General features: G+C 56.3%; 1 protein-coding gene across 1 annotated transcript; it reads right to left on the bottom strand.

Moving 5' to 3' along the window:
* Positions 1–1,340: 1,340 nt before the first annotated feature.
* DUOX2 (dual oxidase 2) lies at positions 1,341–22,933 on the bottom strand. Its single transcript, XM_074600343.1, has 33 exons — positions 22,870–22,933; positions 21,841–21,924; positions 19,398–19,562; positions 18,201–18,388; positions 16,672–16,873; positions 15,912–16,078; positions 15,760–15,820; positions 15,540–15,636; positions 15,259–15,346; positions 14,791–14,899; positions 14,290–14,453; positions 13,670–13,836; positions 13,355–13,473; positions 11,883–12,020; positions 11,454–11,567; positions 10,632–10,834; positions 10,179–10,364; positions 9,528–9,753; positions 8,772–8,865; positions 8,360–8,535; positions 8,031–8,100; positions 7,450–7,545; positions 6,457–6,635; positions 5,373–5,603; positions 5,030–5,129; positions 4,862–4,911; positions 4,597–4,724; positions 4,232–4,385; positions 3,517–3,749; positions 3,201–3,359; positions 2,885–3,040; positions 2,682–2,810; positions 1,341–2,225 (listed from the first exon to the last, which is right to left on the bottom strand). The coding sequence occupies exons 1-33, from the start codon at positions 22,931–22,933 to the stop codon at positions 2,103–2,105; spliced, it is 4,620 nt and encodes a 1,539-aa protein (XP_074456444.1). The 3' UTR covers positions 1,341–2,102.
* Between the last annotated feature and the right edge of the window lie 316 nt (positions 22,934–23,249).

The following is a 23,249-nucleotide window of genomic DNA, read 5'->3' as shown; positions in this document are numbered from 1 at the left end:
GACATAACCCTGGGGAACGTCCCGTAGCCAGAAGGAGAGGCAGTCAGAGGACTGCTCAGTGTAAGCAGGGTTGTAAAACGTAAAAATGCGTCAGGCTGAGCTGGTAAAACCTACCCAGGAGCCTGGCCCTGTAATCACATGTGGTGTTAGCAGAGCCTGCCCAAGAATTGCTAAAATGCACCTTGGCGAAGGGTGTGTGACAGCTGGGCAGGGGAAGGCTGCCCCGCTTTCGGCAGTGGCATGAACCGGGGCTTCCTGCTGGGCCCTGGGGCTCTCCTGGCCCCCGACTCCCGTGCTGGGGGTGCCAGGGCTGTGCAGCCCCCTGTGCCATGGCCGGGGGACCGCTGGCCATCGCAGAGCCCCTTATTGCTGTGAAATGTCGAGCTGCACCCTGTGGTCTCATGGGGCCATTTAATGCCCCAAGGGCTGAAGCCGTTCCCGAGGCTCAGCCTCGCTGGGCTCCTGGGCTGTAATTTGCTCCCACGGCAGGTCCTACTGGGGGGCAGCGCCAGCCGGGGGGGGACATTGCTGGGGGCACTGACTCTGGCAGTACACAGCCGAAGGGGCTGTGCCTGGGCTCTAATCTGTATCCTCCCCCACCTCGCACCATGCGCATCCCCAGGACAGGGGAAACTCACTCCTGTGTTACCTGGGCTGCATCAAAAGAAGCAGGGCGAGGGGGGGGTGGGATTCTGCCCCTCTGCCCTCGTGAGACCCCACCTGGAGAACTGCGTCCAGCTTGGGAGCCCCCAACATAAGAAGGACATGGACCCGTTCGAGCAGGTCCAGAGGAGGCCCTGGAGATGCTGGGAGGGCTGGAGCCCCTCTGCTGTGAGGACAGGCTGAGAGAGCTGGGGGGGTTCAGCCTGGAGAAGAGAAGGCACCGGGGAGACCTTCCGGTCCTGAAAGGGGCTCCAGGGAAGCTGGGGAGGGACTCTGGATCAGGGAGGGGAGCCATGGGACCAAGGGGAACGGTTGTAAACTGAAAGAGGGGCCATTTGATGAGATTAGATGAGATGTTGTGAAGAAATTGTTTGCTGTGAGAATGGTGAGCCCCTGAGCCAGGTTGGCCAGAGAAGCTGTGGGTGCCCCATCCCTGGAGGTGTTCAAGGCCAGGTTGGATGGGGCTTGGAGCAACGTGTTGTGGTGGGAGGTGTCCCTGCCCAGGGCAGGGGGTGGCACTGGATGGGCTTTAAGGTTCCTTCCCCCCAGACCGTTCTATGAGTCTATTTCCCAGTGGGCTGTTGCAAATCCTCTGTAAGAGGAGCAAGGCCAGCACAATGCCATAAGTGTTGGAGATGTTCAGGTGACCAAGACCCAACTACAGGAGGCAAGAAAATGACTTAAAACGTCAGTCAGCTTTATTTAAGTTCAATCACAGCCTGCGAGAACGGCAGCCCAGCGATGCAAAGCCAGGCATTAGTTAAACAAGTACAAATGATTCCCGATCAAAAGACGGTGACACTGCTGAAAGAAGCCAACGTGAACACAACTAAGGCCCTATGCAAACCCAGGGAAGGCTCAGAGTGCTAACGAGCGCTAACGAGGAGAACCGAGCCGGGTTGAAGGAGAGGGATGGTGGAGAGCTCTGGCTGTCACCCCGTGTGCCTGCTGCCCACGTCTTGGGGCAAAGTGCTGTGAATTCAGGCTGTGCAGAGGCGCCAAGCTGTTCCCCAAAGATGTTTGGAGCTATTCCCTGTGTGACTTGGCAGCGGATGGGCTCTGTCTCGTGGGATTAAGGTGGCAGAGCCAGGCTTGACCTGCACACTGGGTTTTGGGATTGGGACATTCCGGCCTGAGCCTGGCGCGGGGCTGCGGGAGTGTGCGGGTGGTAGCAGGATGCCCTGGGCTCAGGGGCTCACGCTGGGGCAGTGCGGGGCGATGCTGGGACGGCAACGCTTTACCAGCACACCACGTGCTGGTCTCAGCTCTGCGGGGTCTCAGCATCCATGCTCTTGGCTGCGGATGGCTTTCTCCTGGGGATGGTGGCGGGTGGGAGCCCAGGGCCATGACCACCCGAAGCATCACTGCATGGAAGCTGGGGCTGAACACGCATTACCAAAGAAGATTGGAGCCTGGGGGCGAAACGGCATGGGGTAGGGTCAGAAATTCTCGTAGTGATGTGCAAAGTACGCCTGGTCCTTCTTGTTCAGCTGCCGACAAGCCTTTTCCACGTTCTTCGTCATCCCGGGTGGGCCACAGCTGAACACCCCGATCTTCTGCACCTGGGGAAGGAGGGAGCCAAAGGGGTGGAACCCAGCAGCACCACCTCTCCCCTCAGCCCAGCCCCCCCCCACCCCTTGTCCTCAGGCAGTTTTGGGCACAGACACCAGCCGAGCAGTCTGCCCCAGCCTGAGGAGGCTTTTGGGGAGGTTGTCACCTCCCTTTGGACCCACTGGGGCCATGGAGGAAGGGTGGGATCCCCCGAGGTCTCTGCCAGCTCTTGGCAGTGGCTGCAGCTGGGGTCTCACCATGGTGGTGGTGGTGGGGAGCATTTGGCTGGTGTGGGGCATTGGTGACCCTCATCTGGGCTCCAGAGGGAAAGTGGGGCTCATGTCCCTTCTGCCCTCCCCTTGGTGCGGATGCCACCAAGGTCTTCAAGACCTTGGGGCCAGGCTGGGACCGGTCCTCCACACCGGCCGGTGGGTGCCCCCCACTCCTGTCCCCCGCCAGGCACTGACCTCGGGGTGCACCTCCTGCAGGGAGTCGAAGAAGGGTACGAAGGGAGGGCGCCCGAAATGGGTGATGGAGCGCAGCCCCGTGAACAGGCTCTTGTTCAGCACCTTCTGGAAGTGCCGCTCGCAGATGTACTGGAAGAGAGATCAGCGCGCGTCAGCTGGCCCGGCACGGCATGGCATCCTCCCCGGAGGGCGGCCAGGCTCACCAGCATGGTGGTGCGCAGGTCAAACTTCTCGGCCAGCTGCGTGATGTAGATGTGCACGGACACCAGGTCGTTCCTGTCCGCCTCCTCCACCTCGCGAATGATGTCTGCCAGCCACTCAAACTGCCGCTGTGTGCGCGTCACCCAGATGAAGTAGATCTGTGGCACACAAGGACAAGGCTCAGCATGGGCCCAGCACCCCATGCACATCCATGGGGCTCCTTCCTAGCTCGATCGTAGGGGATTTTGCCCTTGAAGAAGCCACCAGCAGCAGGAGGCATCTCAGGAGGGCTTTTGTCCTCCAGATGCTTCCACTTACCTTCTTACACAGCAGCTTGGAGCTGATGGATGACTTGAAGACCAGGTCCTTGAGGATGGATGCGAAGGGCGTCACCCCGATGCCTCCCCCCACCAGCACCGACACCTCAAACTTGTTCCACTCCTGATGGCCCTCCCCAAAGGGCCCGTCCAGATAGAGCTGAAAGGGAGCCAGCCGTCAGCAGAGCATCTCCCTCCTCCACTTTCCCGGCTCTTGGCCACCGTCAAGGCTTGGAGAAGTGCCTTGGGCTGGACACAACCCATTGCCGAGATGCTCTTGGGCTTGGATGTCCCCAGAGAAGCAGCGCGGAGCTCACCTTGGGCAGCTTGCCAATGAGGGCCAGGCTCTCGGGGGAGTAGAGCTCCCGCAGGCGGGTGGTCCAGGGCCCCACGGCCCGGATGTGCAGGCTCAGCGTGTCCTCGTGTGGCGCCGAGGTCAGGGTGAAAGGGTGGTACTCGGTGGTGCCCAGGGCCACACAGGCGATGCGCACCCACTGCCCGGACTTGTAGTCAAAGTCCTGAGGCCGCTGGAACCGGAGGTGGGTGACACCTGGAGGGGGGGAAGGGGGCTTCATTAAGGTGGAGACATTGAGCATTGGTGGGTGGGAAAGGGCTTGGGGACAAGCCATGGGGCCAGGCACAGGGCTCAGGATGATGGAGAGGCCGTGCCGGGGCAAAGCCCAGGGGCCAAGCGGTTCTTCTTGGGTAAATAACTGATCCCAGGGTGTGATGGCCTGAGCTCCGTGCCTCAGTTTCCCTACCTGTGTGAGGGGGTGGCACAGGAGACCCTTGCCATACAGGGATGTTGCAAAGGCATCGGGGCAACACCATGTGTAATGGGATTCAGCTAACTCTTGGAGGTGCCAGCCTGAGCCACCAGCATGTGACAGCCAGCGGGACCATTCCTGGGGCCAGAGTCACCCGTGTGCCACCTGGGCTGGGAGCTGCCGCCATCTCAGAGCTGGCAGGGCTGGAAGCTGCGCTTCTTCCACCGCCATAGCCCCACGTGTTTGGCCGGGGAGGATGCGGTACCTGAGGGCAGGAGCTCGGCTTTCACCACGCTGATCTCCACCTTCTTCCTGCTGAGGCTGAGCAGCTTGTCCGCGCTGTAGATGAGAGCTGGGATGATGAAGTAGATGTGGAAGCGGGGCTGCTGGATCAGCGCGTAGCTGCCGTGGATGATGACCTGGGCAGGGAGCACCCCCCCATCAGCATGGCACTCGGCACAACAAGCCATTGCCCCATGTCTAATTTGGGGCTCAGCAGCAGAGGGAAGCCAAGATTATGGCCACCAGCTCCCTTGGGACCTCCCCAGCTACTTCACCGTGGGGGCCAGGCTGACCCACGGGCTTGCGATGCATCGGCAACACCCCACCCTCCCAGCCCAAAAGCTTTACCAGGACGTAGAGGAGCACGTAGAGATGGTGGGTGATCCAGAAGCCCTGGAAGCTGACGCGTCGGAAGTGGTGGGTGGCGAACACGTACATCACGGCCAGGATGACGAGCAGCAGCACTCCCGTCATGCCTGTGGGAAGAGGGGTTGGGAGGTGCCGGGGGAGAGGGGTGGGGGTCGTCAGGGCAGCCCCACAGTGGCTCCATCCACAGAGGGCTGCCCATCCCGGGCACAGGCACGCAGGCGGTTTGCCTGCCTGGTGGTCTCACCTGGAATAGTCTGGAAGACCCACCAGTAATACTTCTGTGGGAGCTGTGACCTGGAGAGGGACAAGAGATTGCACCGTGGGGTGGCCAGAGCAAATGCCCGGTTTCCACTTTCGTTCCTGTGCCATGCCCAGGACACCGCGTCTGGACTGTGCTTTGAATTTCACCTACCCATCATCCATAAAGACACTGGAGAAGAGGCAGGACAGCACGCTGAGAGGCATGACTGAGAAGATGTAGACATTGACTATGTGACCTGCAGTGTGGAGCACTGTAAGAGACAGAAAGTGGGAGAGAAAAGCATCACTGTTGCTGCGGATGGAGACGCGGCAGACCCTGCTGACGTGCCCAGGGACCTGGCAATTCCTCCTCTCCTCTGGTGCAAAGCATCTACGTCTCTCCAGGCTCCATGTGGGTTTTCAAGCTTCTGCCTGGTCCTGCTGTGCCATGATGGGCTGATCCTCCTGCTTTAGCTGTGTTTTGTGGGTGGCACATCCCCCAGCAGCCCACCTACCTGAGAAAATCAGGGCTGCCATGGCAACCCAGCGGTGGAAGTCCACGGCGGCGTCGAAGGGGATGTAGTGATTGAGGAAGGTCTCCCGCAGGACGGTGATGAGGTTGCGGCACATGGTAAGCAGGATGTAGGAGTACATGAAGGAGATGCAGGCAGCCGACCCCCGGGAGATGATGATCCCCACAAAGGTGGTCTGTGCGATTCCGGTGCTGGGGGATGCAAAAGCATAGTCTGGGGAGAGAGAGCAGAGGGGGCGTCAACACGCCTGGCACTGAGGGCCATGACCCTTCCTGCAACCCACCTGCGTGGCTCCACCAAGGAAAGGCCAGCAGGGATGGGGCTGTGTGGGGGCAGGGGCACGATTCTCTGCGTCAGACCCCCCCAGAGCTGCTGGGCGGCAGGGTCTCCTTGGAGGTCAAAGCAAGGCATTGTTCTCTGCTGGGCTCTGTGTCCTCAGTTGGGCATCCCAATATGAGAGGCGTCAACAAACTGGAATGAGTCCAGTGGAGGTCACCAAGATGAGTGGGAGGTGGAGGATGTCACGTAGGGAAAAGGCTGAGGGAAATGGGCTCGTTCAGGCTGGAGGAGATGGGTGAGGGAAGACCTTGTGGTTGTCGGCAGACACTTAATGGGTGCTACAGAGGGGAGAGAGCCAAACTCTTTCTCACGGATGCGCAGTGAAAGGATGAGAGGCAACAGCATGAGCTTCATTGAAGGAAATTCAGGTTTGACATAAAATAAAAACTCTTCACAGGGAGGATGGCCAAAAACTAGCACAGGCCCAACAAGGTGGCAGGATCTCCAACCTTGGGGCTCTTCAAACCTTCTCTAGACAAGGCCTTCGGCAGCCTGGTTCAGCTTTGAAATTGGCCTTGCTCTGAGCAGAACGTTGGACCAGACCCTTCCAGAGGTCCCGTCCTACCTCACTAATCCTTTGGTTATTCCAGGGGAGGACAAACACTGTTGCCCAAAGTTGTGCCAGGACCTTTCACACCCCAGTATGCCCCATGCAACCAGCAACTTCAAGGAGCAGAGGCCATGTTCACCTCCGCGTCTGGGGCAGCGGGGCTGGGTGGGCACTCACAGTAAGCTCTCTCCACGAACAGGCCAGCAGTGATGGCAGAGAAGAGGACCACGCAGACAATGTGGCGCCGGTAATTCTCAACGAAGCGCTTGAACTCCTGGATCTTCTGCTGAACTTTGTTTCGCTCGTACTTCTTCCGTTGGGCTTCAGTGTATAAATGCAGCTGGCACTGGTTCACCCTGGCAAATACAGGAGGGCGGGCGTCCTTTTGAGGCTTAGCCAGCAAGGAATGGCTCAGGGCAATGCTGCCCAGATGTGGGTCTTCCTCCCAGTACAGCGCTGTGACCCCCTCTGCATGCCAGTAACGGCAGGGACTTGCAGAGCACAGCGACAGCAGTTCACCTCGGGTTGGCCCGTAGTCTATACGCTTTTGAAAAGCTGATAACAAGCATGCAGATAGTGACTCATAAATCATAGATAAGAAGTGTAAAAGATGATTTTTTAGAGTAGGGGAAAGTCCTTGGAACTATTAAGGCAAGTCAGGATATTCTGGCCGTAAGTGACAACTGCTTAACGTCTTCCTCGTAGAAATATTTGGGGCCACCACAGCAGCGAGGACTGGAGTCTCTCCTGCAGCTCTCGCAGGCAGCCCACGGGTCACCCAGCAGCGTCCCAAGGGGCAGAGGAGTGCAGGCAGGACCTGCCAGGCAAAGCCTCTCTCTGCGGGCAAGGCGTACGCCCTAAAAACCGCTCTCCCCACCTCTGGAGTCAGCCGTTTGATCACATCGACCAGACCTGGCTATGGCACCGTCCCCACCGGGATGGGGCTGTTCCCCCAGCTCCTCGGCCAGCGTGGTGTGCCTGAGGGGCTGGGGCATCTCCTGCAGGGATGGCCTCACATCCCCTCCCTACGTTGCTCCACCACCCTGGGGGTGCTGGCTCCCTGCAGCTGTGCCATTTGAGTGGAGGACGAGCTGGTCTGACACAAAGAAACAGCAAGTGGGCTGAACCCGGGTGCGAGCAGCGTGCCCTTTGAGGAGATGGTGTACTCACTTTCTGAACGGTCTCTTCCTCAGCTCTTGCCCTTCTCGCTCCACATAGTGGCCCGTGCTGTTCAGGTTTGGGTCTTTCTCCTCATCTGCGATGGTTCTGTTGGGAAGAGAGCTATGTCTAAGCCCAAAGTCGTACTTGCAGGAAGGGCTCGCCAAAATTTTCCCCATTCCTCTGCTTTCCAGCTCAGGCTCATCTGAGAAGGTGTCCAGCTCTTTCCTGCATCCCCGCTTGCATTAACTTTAATTGCAGGGTACACAGGCTGGATTCACTCCTGGATAACCAGCTCCTCTGAAAAGCCGGGTAGGACTCCCATCCCCACACTGTGGATGTGAGGGGGGCTCTGTGGGAGGCAGTCCCTCCCCTCTGCCCCGCTGGGTGCCAGGGGTGGGCAGCAGCCCCACCACAGTGTCCGGCTTGCTCATGGTCGTGTCCCAGTGCGGTCGTCCCCCTTCCCCAGCGCTGGGCCTGCGAAAACCCAGTGGGAGCATTCATCGGAGAGGCTGAGGCCAAGGACGGATGTGCATCAGACGGAAAGAGAAGAAGAAAGAGCAGCAGCAGCCAGACTAAGGAGGAGAGCTTACCCTTTTGGTTCTTTCTTTTTTAGGAAGGAGACGCGGTTGTGCAGGTTTTGCTTGAGGACCTCAGGGACGCCTTTCAGGAACCAAAAGGACAAAGAGCTGTTTAGAGAGTGTGAGAGGTGGTGGAGAAGGTTTAGGCAGGTCCCCTGGCCAGGGCTGGGGCTCAGAGGTGCTGAGCGGACCCGAACGTGTCACACACGGAGCGACAGCCCCGTTACTGCAGCTGAGTTGGAGAGATTGATGGGACAAGGTTTGGGAGCTATGCATTGGGTGCTGCCCATTGCCCCTGGCTCTGCAGGGCCTGGGGTGACCCAGTGCTCCTGCCCACTGACCTTTGACGCAGAGCTGGGTGAGACGAAGCTCGCTGTCATGGTCCCGCAGCATGTAGTGGAAATCTTCCCAGGTCAGCTCATCCCTGTCCTGAAACCCTGAGGCCCGAAACATGGACTCGGTCACCTGCTCTGCCTGGTCTCTTGTCAGGCAGTTGTTGGAGATCTCGATGAAGGACCTGGAGCAAGAAGGGGAGATGGGGAGTTTAGAGGACCACAGCCTGAGCTCTTTAAATCAGCACAGGGCAGAGCTTCAGACCAGTTTCCCAGGAGAAATGGTCTCTTCATTGCAAGTGTTGAGCCCGTGGGCTCTCACATAGCGCTCTTGGGGAGTGAAACACAGAAACTGGGAGCTGCTTTTGAAGACATCCATGTGTACAGACATTGTGAAAATATCTAGAGAGGTAAGAAGTACCTGAGCATCCTCAGAAACTCCTCCTTGGAGAGGAACCCATTCTCATCAATGTCATACATCCTGAACATCACCTTGGACTTCTCCTCTGGGGACCCTAGTGGGGAGGGAGAGATGCAAAGTAAGAACAAGATCCTATTTTCATTGGCAAAAGTGCTTTTAAGCATTGTCTTTGAGAGTCTGGAGCTACAGTGGTGAAGTCTCATCCAGCTCCGAAAAGACTGAAAGCACGCCGCTGACGGCAGCTTGAGTGGTGACCGAATGGGAACAGCGTGCCACCCTTCCGCTTGACTTTCTCAAGTGCAAGGTGAAAAATCAGGTAGATACACATCCTTTCCTGTGCATTATTTTGCAAACTCAAAATGTGCTCTTTGCACGGCAAGGATTTTTCTGGGAGCTGCTTTGATTGAATCTGCCATTCCCAACCTCCATCTATGAATCTACCTTTCCAGTGGTCATTTAGGGGGAGTCAGAGACGATATCTGATACGGCCATTATCATCTGTCAGGGACAGGATGTGTGGGCTCTTCAGGAGAGAGCTCCCCCCATGGACAGTCTTACAGAAAACATAATCAGACTGTCACTGCCCCGTAACTTGAGTTGAAGCTGTCCTAAGCGAAGGGAATTTTAACCTATAGGAGTGTCTACAGATCAACCTGCTGGACGGATCTCGTCCTTTGCTCTGTTGGTGGCCTTGCCAGAGCCTGCAAACAGGAGTGAGGGCACCAGATGAAGACCCTAACCAGCTCCAGCTCCCACCTTTCATGAAGACCACCAAGATATCCAGGAACTCCCGGAAGGAGATGTAGCCGTTGCCATCCTTGTCAGCCAGGGAGAACATGGAGTCCACAAACATGGAGTGGGCTTTGAGCCCCAGGGCTTCGGCAAACTCAGCCCTGCTCAGTTCACACGTCAGAGACTCCTTTGCCTTCTGTGAAGATTCGAAGTTGAGCTCGCCGGCATCGGACTTGTCGATTTCCAGCACCTGCAGGTTGTGTCCCACAAAAGAAATCCCATGAGTGCTGGCGGAGCAGGGGGCTGGCATTCACTTGCCTGACCCATTGCACAAAACCGGTGGCTGCCCTGCCACAAAACTCATGGTAGATACCATGGGGAAGTCCCGTGTTTCTCCTACACCACCTGACTTTCGCACTGAACACCACTGAATGTTAGGGAGACCTCAGTTACATCATCCAAAAGCCTCTTTGCAACTTTAAACCCTTATATCACCACAGCAGAACTCCCTTCGTCTTCTGCAAGGGAAGATGTCCCTTGGTCCTGAAAGTATTGGCAACTTCCTTGCGCATGGCTTACCAGATCTTACAGAGAGCCACAGTAGCAACGTTCATTGCTTAATCAATACAGAAATACCTTCCTCCATGCATCGGAGCCTGCCACACCTCTACATACCTGAGCAAACAGGTGCCTGAAGAAGGTCTCCAAAATTTGTTTTCTCTGCTCCTGAGTGACTGCCCGTTTCATCAGGCTCTGCTCCGTCATCTCAGACAGATGCAGATCAAGGCCACTCTCCTTCAAGTAGCTCCGTAGCTTCCCGATGAAGATGCTCCTCTCTGCCTCCTCACTGAAAAGCAGCACCTGCAAAAGACGCCCCCCCGCCCCCGCACGGCTGTGAGCAGCAGAGGCGCAGTCGGGATGTGGGCGCTGCTGCTCTTCTTCACCACAGTGGTCACTCCATGGTGTGAGCTGCACCCGGATGTTCTCAGGAGGCCGCAATCACCCTTCAGGGACCTACACTCCTGCCAGTACCCAGCACTGAGTGGTGCAGTGGTGGTGGCGACGAGTGGCAGAGGATGGCGGAGGGTCCAGGGGAAGGAATCATACCCCAGGCATCACGGTACTCACCAGGTCGTACTCCTTGGGGCTCTTCAGGAGCAGAGCTTTGTTCCCTTTGTTGCTAGAGAGGATCACCTCCACCCTTTGATGGGCTTTCAGGTTGATGCTCCGAAGCACAGACCCTCTCCCATCCAGCACTTTGAGCACTTTGTCAGCTTGGAGCTGAATGTAGACGAGAGAGCTGTCTGTCTTGGGACCGTGCCACTCCATGGCTGGTGGGAGAGAGCAGAGGACTCAGCTGGAATGGTTTGCCTGTGCTCCTGTGCATCCCAGCACTTCCTCCTTCACCAAGAGGCAGCTTGGGAGTGATTGCATGACCAGACACATGCTAAGGGAAAAACGATGATCTCCCAACTGCAAAGCTCAAGCATACGGACACAGGAGGAGTACAGGCCATGGAGCAGGGAGGCGGGACTTTTCCAGTGTCCAGAGCAAGGAGATACAGTCCCTGTCCTGGAGCTACTGATGCAAGCGCTCTACATGGGTTTACTTTATGTAAGGTGTGATCTGGAGAGGGTAGTAATTAGAGGGTCATAGGATAACTCCGGTTGGAAGGGACTCTGGTTGGAAGGGACTCCCGCCCAGCCTCCTGCCCAAAGTAGGATCAGCTAAGGGGGTCAGGCCAGTCTGCTCAAGGTTTTATCAAGGTGGGTCTTGGATAGGATGGAGACTCCGCAACCTCTCTGGGCTACCTGCTCCACTGCTTGACTACCCTCCTGGGGAAATAAAGCCAGTCTGGAAATAAGCTCCGAGCCCAGCCCTGCCTTGGTAAGTGCCCTGGCTTCAGCAGCATCACCAGGCACCACCACAGGACCAAGAGTGCTGCCTCACCCTGTACTGCCTCGCCGGTCACCTCCCTCCGCACGCTGCAGCCCTGCTTCTTCTGCAGCTTCTGGAAATCTTTCTTGCGGAAAACAGCAACGATCCAGGCAACAAAAAGAGTCACTGAGGACACATGGGAGAAGAAAGCATGAGATGCCACAAAGCTCCTTCCCTCTTTGGAAGCATCACCATTATGACTGGGGCAGACAGGGGTTTGTTTCTTCCCCTTCACCCCCAGTTCAACGCTAAGTGGTTTTGTTTAATGCAGGGCTGCACCATGAAAGCCCTACTCCCATCTGATGCCCAAGGACCCTGCCACCTCAAGGACTCAGGAGTGGCCAGGACTCAGCAGTTCCTGCTTGGACGTTACTGGTCCATGGGCACTAAGCCCCTTTCTCCGGTGGGAGAGGGGACGGGTAAAGAAACAGAGCAGCAAACCTAAAGGCAGACAGCAGAGGACAACGATGATGATCCCAAAGCCTGCGCCACTGCCTTCAAAGTAGTCCAGCACGGTCATGGGTGTGCAGTTGGCCAGTTGTTGAGCGGTCAGCTGCTGGGGCTGGGGGCATGGGTCACCTGCATGGGGGTAGACAGGCTGTGAGTGTCACGGACCTTTTACGCATCTCACCTCCACCTTCCCCAGGGACCTCTGCATTAAGATGCCAGCAGGGTTCATTGCCGAGTGACCCAGGGAGCACTGCAAAACTGGGATGTTCCAGTTAAACTCCAGGTTTCAAAGGTCAGCCCTTGTTCTCAGGTGGGACCTTTGCTTGCTATAGCAAAACAAGTGCAGAACTGGGCTCAAGTGCTCTGGGAGTCCAGCACCATCACCTCTCCCCATGGGATGGGCTCAGCAGGAAGCACCCTGGGCCATGGCAAATCGTGGCTCAGAGCCTCTGCTCATCTGGATGCTGTAAATCCAGGGAGTCCTCCGGTACAATCGCATGGAGTGTACGCCAAGGGAACCAAACACCTTGCAAGGGCTGGAACGCGTGCCTAATAAACAGCTTTCGGTAAATGGGAAGGATGTGGCAAGATCCCAAGAGGAAAAGGCATCCCGCTGTGTTTGGCCACACATCACCCTAGGCATGACACCAGCACTCTTATGGATCTCAGTGGGGAGAGGGAAACTCATTTCAAGGATGGCACAGAGGGGCACCAAGGTGAGGGGCGCGCATTGGCATGGGACTAGGCTGCTCCTCGCCTGCTGGGACGCAAGCCCTGAGCTTCAGGCTGAAAGCCACCCAGTGCAGCTCGTGCTGCTGTTGCAACCGCATCTGCAGAAAGCCCTTGCAGCAGCCCCGGTTAACCAACAGCCCCGGTTAACCAACAGCCCCGGTTAACCAAGTAGCCGGGCAGGAGCAGGCGTTGCAGTATGGCACCTGGGGCACATTCAGGGGTTGGTGCAACTAAAAGCATAAGTAGGCAGCGTTATGCAGTTACGGCACCAAAGCTTAACTCATCCGCAAACTTCATCGTGTTCTGGGTCACTCATCAGTTTAACCGGCAGAGCTGTGCGTGCTGGTATGTGGAAGGAGCTGGAGGACGCATCAGTGAGGAGCGTGACACAGCGTGGGGTAGGCAGAGGCCGGGTTTTAACCCCAGCACGACCTCCCAGGGCATCCATTGCATGTTTGTACCCAGAGATCCTTCCAGAGCACATGCCATGCACATACCTGTACTTCGTCCCACTTTCCCCATCAGCGCTGCCCACCTGCCTTACAAGCAGACCCTTGCATTTTGCACGTGTTTTTCTGGCTTGGGGCATTGCAGGTGTCGGGTTTGAGAAGCTGCCAGCCCGATGCTCTGCCTGTGTTGCTGAGACATCAGCTGTGTGACACACAGCGCTCTGCCCTCCTCCCCAACTCACCGGTGCTGTTCGCTCCCTGTGCTCTGCCGTTCGCACTCACCCTGGCTCCAGACGAACACCCGGGGCTGGAGGTCCGTGGAGTTTGCATAGGTGACGGCAGCCAGGACGTCGCGGAAGGTGGTATTACGGATCTCCCCGATTTCCTCCGCTGTGAACAGCCTGGGGAAAAAGATGTGGGGCCAAGCAGTGGCCCGCGGTGTCACCGTCTGATGAGAGGAGGGATTTGCTCCCCATACAGTTTTTGGGTTTTTTTTGGAGGATGGTTTTTCCTCCGGCCCCAGTTGTTATGTCTTACTGCGGCTGGCAAAGCAGTGGGCAGCCTGCTCTGTGTGCCAGACGGGGAAGTTGCATTTACCCGTTCTTGGTGTTTTCGAACCAAAATCTGTCGCCATCACGCAGGCGCACAAACTGGTCCAGGATGATGGCACTGAAGAGGGAGCCGTCAGCCTCCAGCATGCCTCCAGGGAGCAGCTCCAGCCTGGCCGTGGTGTTGGCGTACAGAGCAGCGACCTTCTCCAGGACCTGGCCAGAAACCACCCCCCACCACACACACGTGAGCTGAGGGAATCCTGCCAGGGCCTCGGAAAGTCTTGGCAAGCCTCGGGAAGAGTGAGGAATGCGCACATCCCAGGCGTCGCGTGTCTGCGGGCTGGGAGGATGCTCAGCCCCAGGCAGCCATGAACTCATGGCTTGGACTTGGGCAAGTGAGCATCACTGCCGGAGCAGCTCAGCCCCAGGAGGTGCAGAGCTCACAGCGGCACCGGAGCTTAGCACTGGGGCAGGATATATTTATTCGTGCCATGTAACTACACAGTTACTCCAATGCAACAGCCCCGCAGGCATGAAAATAAGCTCAGGCAGGATGTGCACTGATGTTCCTCTTATCTACCTTGCTGGAAAAGCCAGTTACTGCCTGGACTGTCCCAACGTCCTTTGACCCACACACTTTCTGTGCCCAGACCAGTTCCTTGTTACCTGTTGGTCCAGGTGCGGGGCAAGGTCCGACCAGTTCTGGAGAGGCTTCAACCCAAATCGCTCCCGGGCTTGGTTATAGGTAGGCAGGCCAAAGTCTCGTCCGCGCTGAAGCCAGCTGGCCACGTAATCGGTGCGGGAGTATTTCAGGGGCCCGTACCAGTAATCTGCAGGTGGATTCAAAGCAGTGGTGATGGCAAGGCAGAGCTGGAGGAGCAACCCCAACCGCCACAGCTGCTGGGCTGGCCTTGTCCCTCTGCCATGGGCCATGCTGAATGAGGAGATCATCTCCATGCCCTTGCCAGGATGGTCCCAGTAACATGCTTGACGTGCCCTGCAGCTTCTCGGCATCTCCCTTAATGAGGTTGAAGCTGGGCTGAGCGTGTGCTTGGGTGCTGATGGCGGTGGCGATGGGACGTACCTCCCCACCTTGACCCCTGCCCAGACCCAGGAGAGAGAGGGTCCCCCAGCGGTTTCCCAGTTGCAGTGCGAGGGGGTGCAAACCTTGGAGATCTTCCACCACAATGTTGTCCTCCCGCTCTGCGATCTGTGAGCTCATCCCCAGCAGGAGGTCGTCCACGTCCACAGGCTCTGCCTGCTGCAGCCCGGTGCTCTGAGGGCAGAGGGGGAGAGCAGGTGATTCCTCGTGGGACTGATAATGTGGGGCAGCCCCACACCCCTGAACTAGTGACCACAGGGGTGCAGACCCTGGGCTAGGGGGATGAAGGACTTTTTTCCAGGTTTATTTTCTCCACATCAGCTCAACCCTGAGGTCTGAGCCTTCTGCGGCTGAAGATGGTATCTGGGGATGTCTGGATGGGGAGGATCTCACAGCCCTTGGTTGGCCACCGTGCTCTGCACCCAATTTCCCTTTCAGACCCCTGGGAGGTCATTCGTAATGTAAAGCAAGGAATGAAGCCCCCCAGGCCAGCCTGCCATGTCCTCAGGAGCCCCACATTCCCTTCCCCATACCTTTCTGCTCCAGTAGCTGTTGCAGAGCCGCACTGCTGGGAATGAGCCTCCGGGGCTGGACGCTTCTTGGAACTGGCACTGGGTGTCTCTGGAACAGTGGAGAAGGGCTGGACCCACAGCCTCTGTCCTGGGCTGCCCCAAGCTGACAGGGCTTGGCTGTCCCAGCAAGGGGCAGGATGCAGGGAGGGGACAGGGACCATGCCCAGCCACCACCTCGGCTCGGGCATCCCCTTCCCTGGCAGGGGACCCGCTCCCCCACGGCCCCGCTGGGCTCATCCTACCTTTTGTAAATGCCCGGCGGCACCATGGTGGCCAGGAATTGCCTCGCAGCCACCACGAACTCCGGCGAGAGGCTGGGGTCCAGGTGCTGCTGGTAACCTGCGGGGTGGCAGCCATGGTCCAGCAGCCAGGCTGGAGGGAAAGGGGGCCAAGCTCCCTCTCCCGCCACATCCCCCAGCTGCCCTGGTCCCCCCATCAGACCGTCGCCTGCTGCGCCCTCACCTTTGTACTCTGGCACGCTTGTTCCCAGCAGGGTCGGCAGCCACTCGTACAGCACGATGCTCTAGGGCAGAGGGGAGCTGGGTCAGGGCCAGCACCGGGGAGGACGCTGGGGGTCCCCGCAGAGGCGGGGGGGTGGGGGTCCCATCCCTCACCTGGAAAGTGGCGATGACCCACTTGCGAGCGTGCTGGAAGAGGTCCTCATCGGTCCAGGTGGGGTGCATCTGGGCCAGCGCTGTGGCCCGGTGGTTGTGGTACCGGAACCAGGCGATGCTCTCAGCCTGCAGGAAGCGGTTCTCATTCCCCCAAGCGCTGCCCAGGTCTGCAAGAGCCACCAGGACCATCACTGGGGGAATGCCACCCCTGGGCCTAGCTTTGCCTGTGGCTGGAGGGGCACCCCCAGCCCTCTGGCTGCAGCCCAGCATCCCCTCGTCTCCTTGCCCTGCCTTCCTCCCCAAGGAGATGAGCAGCCGAGTGAGTGAGAGGCAGCACCGGTCCCCCCAGCACGGACCACAGGTCAGGCAGGTGAGGAATTCAAAGCAAGCTGAGCAGGTTTTTGTCAGCGGCAGCCCCTTCCCCCAGAGAAGATCACCTCGGATCAGAAGTTCCAGCACCCGCTGGTCTCTGTGTGTTGGCTGGGAAATGACCCGCTGCCTCCCGGGGATGCGGCACCTTAAGCGTACAGCGTGTCATTGCTGGGGTGCCTTCGCCGGGGCACACATCTTCCTCCCCCCTCAGGCTGGGAAGTTGCCTGCTCTTCCATGGGACTCCTGCCCAGCGTGTCCCAGCTCACCGCACGCCCTGCCCTTTCCCGACATCCCCTCTGGGCTCAGCTCCAGGGGCCGCCTGCTCCCCCTGCTCACCGTCAGGGATGGAACCAAGCAGCTGGAAACCCACTGAGGATGCCACCATTACCGTAGATTCCCTGGGGACCACCCTGTCCCGTGGATGGATCCAGAGCCTTCCACATGGGGACCCTGCCGTCCGTCTCCCTTGGCAGACGCCCGTCGCGCCCCGATGCCAGCTGTCCCCTCGAGAAACTTCTCAGGGCATCGCTCCAGGAGTGTGAGGGGCCGTAGATGGAGCTGCCGTCCAGCCAGCCCGTCACCTCGTTGGTCTAGGGCAGGGCAGGAACAGGCATTGGCAGGTGCCAGGGGCTCAGCAGAAAGGTGCAAAAAAAAAAAAAAAGGTCCAAAAAGCCCCGACCCGGCCCTTTTGGTCTTGCAAAGCAGACACCCCATCCCCCGGTTTAACAAGAGCTGTCAGGATGCAAATATATACACGGACCATCTCTATGCAAACTGCAGGAATTAGTGCCAGGTACGAGAAAAGACCAGGTATGGTCATTTTTTTTCCCCGATTGTTTTCAGCCATGCCCAGAAGCAGACCTCCGTGAATCCCTACGTAGGCAAGACCAAGCTGGAAGGGGACTAAATCCATCTCTGGGGAAACTGGAAACACGGGAGCCAATTCCCTCTGGGAGCCCTGTCCTGGCAGCAGGGAGTCCCACTGCCCTGGCAGCGCATTGAGTGGCTCCTCTGCCAAACGTTTTCATGAAAAACGTCCTTTTTTAGTCTCAAAACCTGCGGGAGTTTTCATTTTTCTAAGGTTTGAAATACCGCTGAAAACACGACTTGATAATCTGATCTCGTCGTGGTTTGTCATGCGAAAGGTTCAGGGGGAATATTTTGCTTCGGCAAAGTTTTTTTTTTTTTTTTTTGGAAGCTTTCCAGCATGAAAGAAAAAGCCCATGGGCTTGGGAACACATCCAGCCTCAGCACAGCAAAAATACAGAGGAACTGGGGGAAAAAATCTGAATTATTTTTCTGAAATGACCGAAACGCAGAGAAGCTTTACAACTTCACGACAGTGCCGGCGCAGTTTTGTGATACGTTATTAAAGGTAAGAGTTGGTGCCTAAACCAAGGTGTCATGATTTCTGACCTTCTAGAGTGGCACAAGTCTATAAATTGATTACGGAAACGCATTGCACTTGCACTAGAAAGGCTCCGATTATCAGTTGTTTCAGCGGATACGGCCAGTCTTACCTTTGCTAATCTTAACTGAGGTAATAAAAACTTTTGCAGGCAAGGAAGACTGCAAATTGCTCCTGTAATTTGCTCCCTTTCCTGTTCTGCCCTCCGTAAACTGTGCAAGATACTCAAATTTGCATAGAAATAGATGACACCGGCTGATCTAAAGTAATTACCTTTTATTTGGCCAAGAAAAGCACTGACCTTGAGCGACCACAAATGTTGGAGGTTGTGCTTTGGGTTCACTTGCAATTGGTTCAAACACTTGAGAGATGTATATTTTTGAGGAAACAACAGTACTTTTCCTTTTTTTTTTTTTTTTTTGCAAACACTATCCTGGCTGCTACAGACCCCAAAGTTGGGTGAAGAGGAATTTGGCTGAAAGGCAAAGAGCAAAGGAAACACTACCTACCTGTTCCCGGGGGCTGTTGGGGCTCTGCCCTGTCTCCATCGCCCATTGGATGCGTTGGAAGGGCAGGACCACCTCTCCGGTGGCTGCAGGGTCAAACACATGGTCTCCGGGTGGGATGTGGATGTTCAGGAACTCAGCAGGGCAGCCGGGTTTCTCCGTCCCCAGGATGTCCGAGAGCACATGGAAACCTGCCAGAGACCCAAGTGTGGTCAGCAGCTGGGAGGACTGCCACCAGCAGATGGTGGACAGCTGAGCTGTATGTGGGCTGAGGGGATCACCCTGTGCAGCAAGGGTGGTTTTCTTCCCTGCCTTCACTGCTGGTTTGCTCCACAACTTTGCAAAACAGGGACCCAGGTGCTCCTGGCCAGACCTCATGAGTAGGGTAGGGTTATTGAGGGACCAGGGTGGAGACACTCAGCCAGCAGATGTTTAGAGACCAACGGCAGCTAGACCGTCTGCTGGCCACCTCTTCACCAGGAGCAAGGCTCTGCATCTAGCCACTATTTCCCTGAGCTCTTCCTTGCCTCTGGCCTTCAAGGCCAAAGGTAGCTGCTGATGCTAAGCCTAGTGGCTCCTGTTGCTGTTGACCCATTTGAGCTCCAGTGTGATGGGAAAAACTACCTCCAGGGAGAAGCAAAATGGTAATGCACTGGTGTCTGCCCCTCCTGTGGTCTCTCCTGGGGCCCAGCACCCCCTCTTGGGTGTCCAGGGACGTGTATGAACCTTAAGCTGCACAGGGAGCTAATTGTCTCCACTTCTTTAACAAGTTCAGCATGTTTTCTCAATGAGATGAGTCTATTTCCCAGACAGACATCCCCAGGCCTGGAGACCCAAGACCCCGCTGTGCTCCGACTTGCAGCAATTCTGCCCAGCAATCACTCACAGCATGGCTCTTATCACATCTGCTAGGAGTTTTGCAACGGGGTAACTCTACTGCTAAAACAAATGAGGAAGTTCCCGAACAACAAATATCGGTATTTGTAGCAACCGACAAAGGTCAACAAAAATTTCCGCAAACTCTCTTGGCTGTACCGTACTTTGGTATGGCGATACCCAAGGCTTTATCTTTCGGGTGTGCGTCTACTACGATGCGGTGGGTGAGGAGCGCTCCAATGCATGGCCTTGGGGTGTGAGAAACCAACATTTTTCTACCTGAACCAACATTTTTTCCAGCCGGTGCAAGTCCCCAGCTCTTACCAAAGAAGACAGCCAGCACGGTTGTGTTCCTGCGGGAGGGCAGCCCGGAAGGTCCCCGTGCCACTGTGTTGCTGAGCTGGCGAGCATTGGGCACGTGGGGCTCTTGCAGTGCCTGGTAGACGCCATCTGCATAGTTGGCGGGTAGAAGACGCAGCAGTCTGGCACCTGCGGCACCAAAGCAACACGTCAGGGGTCAGGTGGCACCCAACAGATGGGAGAGGCAGCAATAGTGGAGTACACCAGCATGTGCAAGGGTCCCAGAACAGAGCAAGAAGATGGCATAGATGCTTCTAGTGGCCAAGAACACACGAGTTTTTGGTACCAACACTCAAAACTTCTTGCAACACTGAGATCAGTCCTCTTAAAACTAGGAGGGATCCTCCATGGGCATGTTCCCTTCCAGTTGTGCTTCTCTGGTCCATCTGCATCCCCATTACCTCCTGGAGGTCTGGGGTGGTGTGCTCCAGTGGGTAACTCGAGTGACGTTGAGATGCCCAGGTTGGCTATGCAATCCTGCATAAACACGGTGATTGCCAACACCGTAGGAAACAGGAGAGGAAGCAGACAAAGAGGGAGAGAGATGAGGGAGAAGAAGAGAGAGAAACACCCTGGCTTCGCACCCACTGCCTGTCCCATAACTGAAAAGCCGGGAGGCGGGAGTTCGTTTCTTAGTGATATGCAGTTCATTTTGAAAGGTTCTTCACCAGTGTAGTGGGCTCCATTTGCCGGAGCTCCCCACAGAGCTCGGAAATCCTGAATTACTGGCTTAGTTTCCGTAGGTTTGTTTCAAAATGTGAAGATCTGATCTGTCTGCTCTGGAACACGGAGCTCTTGTCTGCCAGGGACCCGTTGGGTTTCCCTGACAGGCTTTGGTGTAATGAAGGGGCTGATGACACACATATCATGCTGGAGAGACCTTCAAACTCAGAGGAAGCTGTGGAATTGCAACTCTGCCTTGTGTCACCATGTGAGCAACTGATCTGGATGCAGGAAATAGGAGGATTCATAATCTTCAATATTTTAGATAAGGTCCTGCCTGATCTGCCCTGGTCCTTGGCTTGGGGACTTCTCCTGGAGGTGGGCCCATGGGCTGCTCGTAGGCATGAGAAAGCAGCTCACCACTGGCACAGGGAAATCCCACGTGCCTGTACAGACCCGTAGATGCGGCACAGCAGCCCAACAACGCAGTATCTGCCCTCTGCAGAGCGGAAAAGGAGTAGGTCCAGTATGCCTGGACCATGAACTCTTCTGTCTCTGGCCTTCTGTTGAATGCTGTTTGAGCTTCATGCTCATTTTGTCTAAAGATGCCTTTTCCTAGCTCTGGGATCCCTGACCATCACTGAAATGCCTGCTGGGAAGATCTGGGTCCTTTTGGATCCTCTGCCTTGGTGTGGCGGTGCGCTCTCCCCCTTTCCACCTGCCCCCCACCCCCACCCCGGCTCCTGCCCAAGCCATAACCATCAGTGGGAGCTGTGATGAGTTGCACCTGGACTTTGGGGGATGGCTGGCAACGCAGTCAAAACACTGCCTGGAGTGGGGACCTGGATATAAATATCACTCTGTAAATAGCGGACAGCCCAAGAGCCCTTTGAGCTCTCCTGCGCGGCAGCGGGCTGCACGCCAGGATGTCTCCTTGAGTTGGGACGCCCGCTCAAGGTTGCTCCTCCAGGCTGAGAGATCCCTTTCCGCCACAGCTTCTCAGTAAGCGGTTTATAGCACGCTAAACTTTGCAATCTTAGCTAAGTGATATGAAGGATTGATAGCACAGATATAATCCTTTAGACATAAACCGTCGGCCAAGTCTGGGACTAGGACTGGATCCAGCCACTCCCAGACTCCTCTCGGAGAAGGAGTTCAGAAAGCTGGGGGTCCTTTCTGAGCCTCGGGATCCAACGGGAGGGTCTCCCTGACAGCTCTGTCTGACCCCGGCCTCTGGGCAGTAAATAACTGAGCGTGCCCCGCCATCCAACCTCGTAAAACACTGTCGCGTTCACGACTATCTTTGTTAAGTCACTGGTTTATATTAATAAATATCTCACGACTTGTCTCTTACACGTGAAGTTAATCACTACGCGCGCAATGCTTGGATGTTTTGAATGGCCCCCGCAGAGGCACAGCTCTGCTCTGGGACTGACCCAGCACCAGCCTGACCTGCAGACGGTGCCTGCGCGGCAGGTAAAAGTGGCAAGGGGAGGATATGGCAAACGAAGCTGGGCTGCTTGGCCCCTCCAGGCTGCTCTAACGGGGCTCTTAGGGGCACCCAGGGACCTATCTCAGGTGCAAACAGGCCCCTCTCAGGGCCACAGGAGGTGGCATTGCCTGGTCACCTGCCTGGTTCAGGCTCAAGTCAGAAAGGGTTTCTCTCTCAGTGGTAAAGCGAGCCATATGCCAAAGTGTCAGCTCGCCCCATCCCGCCATCCCCGTCCCCAGGCCTGGCACTCACCCACCGTGCCGCGGCTGTGGTGCAGCAGGTTGTTGTACCAGCCGTCGTAGCGCTGGACCTCCCAGGAGATGTTCTCCTGGGCTCCTGGAAGAGACCAGACGCACTCCGTGAGCCGCAAAACAAAATGCATGAAAGGAGCAACGCCATTACAGAATTATATTTATATTAGTGATATTTTCCCATATTTTTTTCTAAAACTTTCTTTACGAACAGTTTTTCAGACAAGTTTTGTGCTCCTTTTGAGGGACGAGCAATCTCTAAAATTAGAAATTCATGCTTGTAATCCTGATTTCCCCAAATCTGTTTCTGCCCCCCCCACGTCTGCTCCCAAAGCATCTTCATTTTCTCCTCTCTCATGGTACCAGCAGTGTCTCCTTACTTCTGACCCCCCCACAATGTCCATGTGAGGCAAGCACAGACCTTGGCACTGGAGTTAGGCTCTCCTCCCTGCATTGTGTACCAGCATCAGCCTTTCTCAATAAACATATACCTTTTTTTTTCCATTGTGTTAATTTCTATTGCTTTTATTATAATGTTAGTAAGAAGCTCCAGTTCTGGTTACAAGCTGGATAAACATCATATAAGCATATAAACGTACAAACAACAGCAGGTGAGTCCCCCAAGCTGCAGGCTCTGCAAATTCAGTGTTTCACTCCATTTTTTTTCTGAAATCATCCCCACCTCTGATGTGATGCCCCATGAGTTAGAGGAAATAAACCGGAGCAGGGCAGGTTTAGATGAGACATTAGGAAGAAGTTCTTTCCAATGAGGGTGGTGAGACACTGGCCCAGGCTCCCCAGAGATGTGGTGGAGGCCCCATCCCTGGAGACATTCAAGGCCAGGCTGGATGAGGCTCTAAGCAACCTGATCTAGTTGAAGATGTCCCTGCTCACTGCAGGGGGGTTGGACTAAATGGCCTTTAGAGGTCCCTTTCAACCCAACGCTTTCTATGATTCTATGAAATTCCTCTGAGGGGCAGAAACTATCCAGGATCTCCCCTTGCGTCCCCCCACCCCAAACCGTACTTACCCACCAAGGTCCATGTCACCAGTAGAACCATGGTGAAACTCAACATCTTTTCCACAGGTTGCATCGGCCCTCGGCTCTTGGGAAGCAGTGACCTGCAGACAGAGAGGAGGAGGAGGAGGGAGCTGGCGCTGGGCTGCTCCCGGATCCTGGGAACACGCACAGATTCGTCTTCTCAGCTCCCTCTTGTGGTTTCTGCTGCCTGGCAAAACCCCGCTGCCATCATCATCCATCAAAGTATCTCCCGATTTGGGCTGTGGGAAGGTGGCAGGGGGCACCTGAGACCCCTTCACTCTGGGAAAGCTCTGGCACAAGGTGTCGACTGGCCTGAGAAGCCCTTTCTGCTGGAGCAGGACCGGTACCCTTGCCGCAGGCTACCTCAG

The sequence above is a fragment of the Larus michahellis genome, chromosome 9, assembly GCF_964199755.1.
Source record: "Larus michahellis chromosome 9, bLarMic1.1, whole genome shotgun sequence".
NCBI lineage: Eukaryota > Metazoa > Chordata > Aves > Charadriiformes > Laridae > Larus > Larus michahellis.
The sequence above is the reverse complement of the archived record's forward strand: the minus strand, read 5'-3'. Positions and strand labels throughout refer to the sequence as shown.

What these genes read in the sequence shown, in the direction of transcription:
- DUOX2 (XM_074600343.1), bottom strand. Translation starts at nt 22,933, where the DNA reads ATGCAACCTGTGGAAAAGATGTTGAGTTTCACCATGGTTCTACTGGTG. An exon ending in GTTCGTGGAGAGAGCTTACT is followed by an intron (nt 5,604 to 6,456) that starts GTGAGTGCCCAC and finishes CTCTCTCCCCAG; the next exon opens with ACTATGCTTTTGCATCCCCC. An exon ending in GGCAGCCCTGATTTTCTCAG is followed by an intron (nt 5,130 to 5,372) that starts GTAGGTGGGCTG and finishes TGTCTCTTACAG; the next exon opens with TGCTCCACACTGCAGGTCAC.